Consider the following 9,608-nt stretch of genomic DNA (forward strand, 5'->3'; position numbering starts at 1 on the left):
AGTTGAAGTCCGAGGTGTAAATGGTGAAGAGAAAGGGAGACAAGACAGTCCCCTGTGGAGCCCCAGTGCTGCTGATCACTCTGTCGGACACACAGTGTTGCAAGCACACGTACTGTGGTCTGCCAGTCAGGTAATCAAGAATCCATGATACCAGGAAAGCATCCACCTGCATCGCTGTCAGCTTCTCCCCCAGCAGAGCAGGGCGGATGGTGTTGAACGCACTGGAGAAGTCAAAAAACATGACCCTCACAGTGCTCGCTGGCTTGTCCAGGTGGGTGTAGACACGGTTCAGCAGGTAGACAATGGCATCCTCAACTCCTAGTCGAGGCTGGTAGGCAGACTGGAAGGGATCTAAATGCCCTGGTCATGTCCGCTGACCAGTCAAGCACGATTAGGGGTGTTGCCTTTAAGCACATGAAACAGGAGAAGCATAAGTTCAGCAGCTCGTGGAATGAAGCGGTGATAGAAATTCACCTTACCTAAAAACTCCTGTAGTTTTTTAGTATTGTGGTGCGGTGGGAAATCCATAATAGCAACTACTTTTGATGGGAGGGGTTTCGCACCTTCTGCAGAGATGCGATAGCTGAGAAACTCAATGGTTCACAACCCAAGCTGGCATTTGGCAGGGTTAATAATCAACCAGTGTTGGCTTAAGCACTGGAAAAGTGTGCGGAGATGAGATACGTGTTCAGATTTGGAGGCACTGGCAACGAGTACGCCATCCAGGTAAATTAAAAGAAAATCTAAATCTTTTCATACAAAGTCTATCAGCTGTTGGAAAGTCTGTGCTACATTTTCCAGCCCAAACGGTATACTCAGAAACTCAAAAAGGCCAAACGGGTGTAGCCCCCTGGTAAGCCTCAGGCTCGCTCAGCTCGCTGTCGTCTAGGGGGAGCAGCCTTTGGCCCCGCCAAACTGGGTAATCAAGTTTGTGTGGATGCTGTGTGATGTACCCCACCCCGCCAAATAACAGACAATACACCAGATACAATTAAATGATTACACTTTATAGATCTTACTGGAACTATGTAATTAATAGAGATAAAATATAAAAGGAAAGTAAAAGGCGCCAAACTTATCAAAGTTCAATCTCTTCGTGCACAAACAGTTGGAGCTCTAGTAACGATCCTCTTTCCACTATTTGATCCCCTCCGAACCCCTCGACCCGCCGCCTGGGACCAACCACGGTGGTCGACTAGACATTCCACACGAGTCTGTCTTCGTCTCCTCTCCTTGCCGAACACACTGGACCTTGGACTCCAGCTCGGGGTCCACCCCGTCGGCCAGCTCACAGCATCACGTCCACTCTCTCTCTCCCCATCGCGCCTTTTGCCCAAAAACCCACACATCAGAATAGCTTATAGACACAAGAAAAAATATCTATCCCAATTGGTTAGCAACTGAATACAACTCTCTCCATAACCCAAACAAGCTGCTAGAGAGAGAACTTTCTCAGCAGTTAACATAACAAAGAAGCCATTTTGATTAGTCTATGCAGTAACATAAAAGAAGAAACCCCTTACATGGGGTTATCACAGCAGTTTTGGGAATGTCCTCTGAGCACACAGGCAGCTTATGGTATCCCCTAACTACATTGGCTGTGGAAAAAATTAACTTTCTGGCTAAACATGCTAAAAAGTCTTGGATGTGTGGGGCCAGGTGACAAACAGGAGTGGTGGTCTTGTTAAAGTAATCGCCATATGGGTGGCAACCACCATCAGAATTAGGGACCATACGGAGGGGCGAAGCCCAGGGGCTGTTCGACCAGCATTCAATGCCATCTTTCCACATTGGCAAACTCAGCCTTGTGGCTGCCAACTTTTCTGGGTGCAGTCCACGTACACAGGCATGGACTGGTGGGCCGGTTATGGGAATGGGGTGCTCGAACCTATGTTTTGTGACTGTAGTAGAGAATGTGGGCTTGGCGAGGTTTGGGAATTTGCCCAGCAGTCAAGTAAATTCACATAGGGTGGGGCATGCATTTGAGAGTCATTCTGGGGAACTTACTGGGGGAGCAGGGTAACAACCCAATGTCCTTGACATCCACGAGCTGGCAGTTCTTAAGATTGACAAATAGTCCTTGGGTACACAGGAAATCTGCATCAAGCAGATGTCTAGCCACTTTAGCCAGGATGAAATCCCATGCGCTGCCCACTGAAGCAGAGTGTCACCCATCACATCCTCTGTCTGGATCCTGCTGCCATTGGCCCATCCAGTGAGATTTTGTCACTCGTTGCCTTCTCATCAAGAGGCGATGCTGGCAGCACACTCACTTGGGCACCCGTGTCACACTGGAAATGTCGCCCTGAAAGGGTGTCAGTGATGAACAGTCGGTGACCCTGGCACAGACCTCTGATGCCCTGATGTGCCGGCACTGTCAAAGCTTCAAGGTGGTTGGCACTGCCTAGACTTTGTACCAAAGCAAGTGTGGTAAAACCACAGGCCTGGCATCGTCCGCTTTGTAGCCGCATGTGTCATTATGTTGGGGGCCTTGCTGACTGGGCTATTGAGGTAGAGAAAGGAGGAGGAATGATGCATCACTGCCTAGTTGACTGTAGACTATCAGCCATTTTACAAGCTCCCTATAGTCCTTCTCAGGGACATTAGCAAGGGATATGTGAACTTGACCGGGCATTTGTTGCGTGAAGAATTCTTTAAAAATAAAACAAGGGTGGTGATTTCCAAGGAGAGACAGCATGTGGTTCATTAACTCTGAGGGCTTTCCATCACCAAGGCCGGGCAAGGAGAGCAACTGTTTGGCGTGCTCAGACTCTGATAGTCCAAAAGTCTGTAAAAGGTGAGTTTTCAGTGATCAGTATTTATCGTGTCTAGGTGGGTGTTCGAGTATACTCACTACTCTCACAGCCGTGGAGTTACTGAGCAATGTTACCACATAGAAATATTTGGTGTTGTCAGCAGTGATTTCTCACAGCATGAATTATGCTGCAGCCTGTACAAACCAAGCGATGGCATTTTGCCCCCAAAGCTCCAGCAGTTTCAAAGCGACTGCATTGGCTGACATGTTTAATAACTCTGGAAACGTCCTAGAGCACTGGGGTCACCAATGTAGGTTTTCCTAAAAATGGTGTGAGCCATATTATGTTTAAAGTAACTGTAACAATTCATTTATTGTACTCCAAACACTGAACACCAAGCATTGTAATTATGTCATACCGACGGACCAGCATCTTGAAGGTAAACCCCCAACTCAATGTCAGTGGTTGTGAATTATGTACATTTCCACCAATTGCGTTACCCTACAGGCGCAGTGAGGCAGGACACCAGTAGAGGGAGCCGGCGGCCTGTCAGTGTAATGAGCTGGCAGGCCTCTAGGTGGAACTCCAACACCATATACAGTACACATGTGAGAGGTGAGAAATGATTGGGAAATTTTAGAATCACGATTCCAGATTCCACATTCAAAGTTCTTCAGTACACAGGTGTAAAGGAGAACAAAATAATTGTTACTCGGGATCCGATGCCGCAAGAAGAAATACAATAAGCATAAAAATCTCAGTAAAAAACACAATACATACAAATATAAAAGCAATCCTATAAGACACAATGTACAAGTAACGATTCTATAGTTTATTCTCTTTATTAGAGATACAGTGTGGAACAGGCCTTTCTGGCTCAATAGGATGTGCCTCTCATCAACCCACCTATGTAACCCGAGCCTCTCACAGGACAATTCACAATGACCAATCAACCTGCTAACTAGTACCGTCTTTGGACTATAAAACCATAAGATATAGGAGCAGAAGTAGGCCGTTCGGCCCATTGAGTCTGCTTCGCCATTCAATCATGAGCTGATCCACTTCATCCAGTCATCCCCATTTCCCTGCCTTCTCCCCGTACCCTTTGATGCCCTGGCTAATCAAGAACCTACTTATCTCTGCCTTAAATACACCCAATGACTTTAGCCTCTGACTAAAGTAATTTCTCCACATCTCAGTCCTAAAAGGACGTTGTTCAATCCTGAAGTCGTCCCCTCTTGTCCTAGAATCCCCAACCATGGGAAATAACTTTGCCATATCTAATCTGTTCAGGCCTTTTAACATTTGGAATGTTTCTATGAGATCCCCCCTCATTCTCCTGAACTCCAGGGAATACAGCCCAAGAGCTGCCAGGCGTTCCTCATACAGTAATCCTTTCATTCCCGGAATCATTCTTGTGAATCTTCTCTGAACCCTCTCCAATGTCAGTATATCTTTTCTGAAATAAGGAACCCAAAACTGCACACAATACTCCAAGTGTGGTCTCACGAGTGCCTCATAGAGCCTCAACATCACATCCCGGCCCTTATATTCTATATCTCTAGAAATGAATGCCAACATTGCATTCACCTTCTTCACCACCGACTCAACCTGGAGGTTAACCTTTAGGGTATCTTGCACAAGGACTCCCAAGTCCCTTTGCATCTCTGCATTTTGAATTCTCTCCCCATCTAAATAATTGTCTGCCCGTTTATTTCTTCCACCAAAGCGCATGACCATACACTTTCCAACATTGTATTTAATTTGCCATTTCTTTGCCCATTCCCCTAAACTATCTAAGTCTCTCTGCAGGCTCTCTGTTTCCTCAACACTACCCGGTCCTCCACTAATCTTTGTATCATCGGCAAATTTAGCCACAAATCCATTAATACCGTAGTCTAAAAGTAACAGTCCCAACACCAACCCCTGTGGAACTCCACTGGTAATCAGCAGCCAGCCAAAATAGGAACCCTTTATTCCCACTCTCTGTTTTCTGCCAACCAGCCAATGCTCCACCCATGCTAGTAACTGCCCTGTAATTCCATGGGCTCTTATCTTGCTAAGCAGCCTCATGTGCGGCACCTTGTCAAAGGCCTTCTGAAAATAAAGTAGTTAGCAGTTAGTTTGGATCAAGTTACTGATAAGAGGGTGAACAAACCAATTGGGATAGATGTTATTCTTTCTGTGTGTCTGTAAGTTAGTGTGATGGGCGGGTTTTTGTGCAGAAAGCGGGAGAGAGAGACAGAGGATGGACCAGGTGCTGTGAGTCCGCTAATAGGGTCGGACCCCGAGCAGGAGTCTGAGGCCCAGGGTGTTCGGCAAGGAGAGGAGACGGAGACGGATTCCTGTGGAGTGTCTAGTCGACCACCGTTGTCGGTCCCAGGCGGCAGGTCGAGGTGGTCCGAGGGGTCGCAGGGCAAAGAAAGAGGGTCCTGAGCTCCAACTGTTTGTGCACGAAGAGATTGAACTTTGATAAGTGTGGCACCTTTTATTTTCCTTTTATATTTTATTCTCTATTAATTATATAGTTCCAGTAATATCTATAAACTGTAAATCATTTAATCGTATCTGGTGTATTGTTTGTTATTTGGGCGGGGTGGGGTACATCACACAGCAACCACACAAACTATTACCCAGTTTGGTGGGGCCGAAGGCTGTTTCCCTAGACGACAGCAAGCGGAGCGACCCTGAGGCTGGCCAAGGGGGCTACACATACATAACGTGAAGCTTGGTAGTGGTAGTGGGGGTGGAACAGTGGGTTAGTTGGTGAAAGTGTATGTTTAACGCACATACACACACTCACACAAAGGAACTCAGTAGGGCTGACTCCATCCTTTGAGGAAAGATCTCCTCCCCATCTCCATCAGCACAGGTACACCACAGGACTGTGTTCTTAGCTCCCTGCTCTATTCACTTTACACTTATGACTGTGTGGCTAAGCACAGCCTCAATGCCATATTCAAGTTTGCTGATGACACCACAGTCGTTGGCCAAATCAAAGGTGGTGATTAACCAGCATATAGGAGGGAGATTGAAAATCTGGCTGAATTGCCATAGAAAAGCAACATCCATCATTGAAGATCCTCACCACCCAGTCCGTACACTGTTCTCACTGCTGCCATCAGGTAGAAGGTACAGGAGCCTCAAGACTCATACCACCAGGTTCAAGAACAGTTACTACCCCTCAACCATCAGGCTCTTGAACAAAAGGGGATAACTACACTCATCTAAGGACTCTTTTGTCTTGTTATTTCATGTTTATTATTTATTTATAACTGTATTTGCACAGTTTCTTGTCCATTGATCCTATTTACACTTACTATTTCATAGATTTGCTAAGTACGCCCACAGAAGAAGAATCTCAGGGTTGTATGTGGTGACATGTATGTATTCTGATAATAAATTTCACTTTGACTTTGACTTTTCCACATCCTTCCTATAATGAGGTGACTGGTCCAACTAGGGTTTTATAGAACAACAACATTATCTCATGGCTCTTGAACTAAATCCCCCAAATAATAAAGGCCAACACACCATATACCTTCTTAACCACTCTATCAACTTGTGCTGCAGCTTTGATAGATCTATGGCCATGGTTCCAAGATCCCACTGTTCCTCCACACTGCCAAGAATCCTGCCGTTAACTCTGTGCTTTTCCTTCACATTCAACCTTCCAAGGTGTATCATTTCACACTTTTCCAGATGGAACTTCATCTGCCACTTCTCCAAGCAGCTCTCTGTCCTGGCCAATGCCTTTTTGTAACCTCCGGCAACCTTCTAAACACCACCAATCAAATCCAAAGCTGAAAGAGTACCTGAAGTGAAATGGAACAGAAAAGTATAAAAGGATATAAGAAAATATTACCAAAATTATACTATTTTTCCTGTATTCCCTTTAAGATCAGATTGATTGATAAACCAAGGATACCTCTTATTGGCTGCACCAGCAGCCTGCTAGTGTATGTTGATTAGCTACCTTGCGTGTCACATGCTAATAATCACAAGATGATTGGCTGCCTTGAGTGTGCCATGTGCTACTATTCACCTGTTGATTGGCTGCTTTGTGTGGCATGTGCTACTATTCACCTGTTGATTGGCTGCTTTGTGTGCCATGTCCTACTATTCACCTGTTGATTGGCTGCCTTGAGTGTGCCATGTGCTACCATTCACCTGTTGATTGGCTGCCTTGTGTGTTATGGGTGTCCATGTGCTGAGCCCGGTTTGTTGGTTGAGGCTGAATGACTTTGGGTCAGATACCAGTAGATCCAATTCTCTGGAGGTCTGGGATGGAACGTGCATCTCCCAATGTCTGAGGCTGCGTTGCAGAGCCTTCGATCTGGTGAACACTGCTGTGTTAACACCAGGCAACTTCTGCGAAGCTGTGGCTTCCATCGCCCCCCGAATGCCACTGTCCCGTGTCAAGGGCCTCTGTTCTGGTGCATTTCACCTGAAAGTCACTCTCCTCTGACTTCTGTCATTAACAAGGCATTTTTGCCCAAAGAACTGCCACACCATTCTTTACACTGGGGTTCCCAGCCTTTTTTATGCCATGGACCAATACCATTAAGCAAAGAGTCTGTGTCTCCAGGTTGGGCACCACTGCTCTAGAGACAGTTGTGGATGAAAATCCCAGGAGATCAGCAGTTTCTGATCTACTGAAACCACCCGTCTGACAGCATTCTGTGGTCAAATTCACTTAGATCACCTTTCTTCCCCATTCTGATGTTTGGTCTGCCAAAGGTTCTTGGCAGTGTGCAGGTGATGGGAGTAGGCACTTTAAATGGTTTGGCACAGACTAGACAGGCTGAAGGGGTTGTTTCTATGTTGTACTTTTCTATGAATCTATGAACCTCTTGACCATGTCTGCATGCTTTTATATATTGAGTTACTTCCACATGATTGGCTGATTAGATATTTGCATAAACGAGGTGTAGAGATGTACATATTGAAGTGGCCACTGAATGTACAGTTACTTCTACATTGTGTTCCATAAGATTCATTTTATATTTTTTTTGTGGCTTTTTGTTTGTTCTTTGTGCTGCATTGGATCCGGAGTAACAATCATTGCATTTCCCTTTACACTCACATACTGAAGAGTGACAATAAACAATCTTGAATCATGAATGTTGGTTTAGGGTCTGAATTGTCGTTTTTCTTGTAGTCTAGCTTTCTTTATCCTTGCTTTTCTGTCGGTATAATCAGCTGTTGGTCTAGAAATATTCAGCGGATTTTCAATCTAGCTGTTTTGATGCCGGGACCAAAAACACTTGTGATGTTCATTAATACAAATGACACATTTCACTGTATCTTTTGATGTACATGAAACAAATAAAAGTCAATCTTTGGTCCTTAATCTTTAAGAAATTCCCTTATCTAGTTTGAGCTCCTTTTTGGTAAAAAGACAATCACAAGACAAGGCTCTTTGGAATTGGAATTGGATTATTATCATCACATGTACTGGACAAGAGTGAAAAGCTTGCCTTGTATATTGTTAATTCAGATCAGATCATAACACAGTGCACTGAGGTAGAAGTCAGGGTAATATTCAGGGATTTATCCGTGAGCCTGAATGAATACACCACAGTTGTCAATGACTCCATCTAGACCTGTATGGATGAGTGTGTGCCTTTGAGAAAATACCAGACATATCCAAACCAAAAGCCAAGGATGAACCAGGAGATTTGTAGTCTGCTGAGGGCTAAATCTGTGGTATTCAAGACCGGTGATCCAGAACCATATAAGAAGTCTAAGTACGACCTACCGAAGGCCATTTTAAGAGCGAGAAAACAATTCCAATTCAAGTTGGAGATGGAACCGAATGCACATCAGCCCAGGCAGGTTTTGCCGACCATTACTTCCTACAAGGCAAAAGCTAACATCATGGATGGCTCTGATGCTTCACACCCTGATGAGCTCAATGTCTTCTATGCACAATTTGAAAGGGAGAATCAAACTCCACCCGTGCAAATTCCTGCATTGTCTAGTGACCCTGTGATATCTGTCTTGGAGGCTGACGTCAGAACATCTTTCAGGGGGGTGAACGCTCACAAGCCGTCAGCCCTGATGGTGTTCTAGGTAGGTGAGTAAAAACCTGTGCCAACTAGATGGAGTGTTCAGAAATATCTTCAATCTCTCACTGTTGCAGTCGGGCATTCCTACCTGCTTCAAAAGCGTGACAATCATACCAGTGCCCAAGAAGAGCAGTGTGAGCTGCCCCAACATCTATCACCCAGTGGAGATACCTCATCACCCATCTACTGTAAACTTTGTTATGAATATCTGATAAAACATTATAATCACAACACTGCTGCCTTATTTATGACTTCCAAAGATCCTTCTGAGCAATATCACCTCCAGATCCATCAATAACTCCATCGGGGTGGGGGGGGGGTAGGAGGTGAGGGTTGCCATGGACTCCTTGGTCTGAAGGGCTGTGTCTGTGCTACTGTCTCTCTGTGATTCTAAAGAGATTGGTTCAGATTGAACACGTGGTGCATTTTCTGCCTTGCAGAATCAGATACAGGCCCAATCCTGCCCTCGGGTGCTGTCTGTGTGGAGTTTGTACATTCTTCCCACAGACTATGAGTTCCGGTTTCTTCCAAAAGATGTGTGGGTTAGTAGGCTGATTGGCCATTGTAAACTACCCCTGATACGTAGCTGAATCTGGTGGGAGTTGAATGTTAGACACTTTAGAGAAATTACAATGGAGATTTAGTAAAATACTGGAATCTAGAGCATCAATGTGCAGGAGGAACTCAGCAGATTGAGCAACCTTGGGGGTAGAGCGAGGGAAATGGTCAGAGTTTGGGGTTGAGACCCTGAGTTCCTCCAGCAGTGGTTGTTGCTCCAGGT

At 45.3% G+C, this 9,608-nt stretch overlaps 1 protein-coding gene across 1 annotated transcript in view; it reads right to left on the reverse strand.

The window, feature by feature from the left end:
* Nucleotides 1-7,148, reverse strand: part of LOC134350183 (epithelial cell-transforming sequence 2 oncogene-like) — a 51,855-nt gene extending 44,707 nt beyond the window's left edge. Inside the window, 1 exon segment of the mRNA XM_063055160.1 lies at nt 6,927-7,148. Within this exon segment, the coding sequence (XP_062911230.1) occupies nt 6,927-7,148 (222 nt within the window).
* Between the last annotated feature and the right edge of the window lie 2,460 nt (nt 7,149-9,608).

This window comes from Mobula hypostoma, chromosome 8 (assembly GCF_963921235.1).
Source record: "Mobula hypostoma chromosome 8, sMobHyp1.1, whole genome shotgun sequence".
NCBI lineage: Eukaryota > Metazoa > Chordata > Chondrichthyes > Myliobatiformes > Myliobatidae > Mobula > Mobula hypostoma.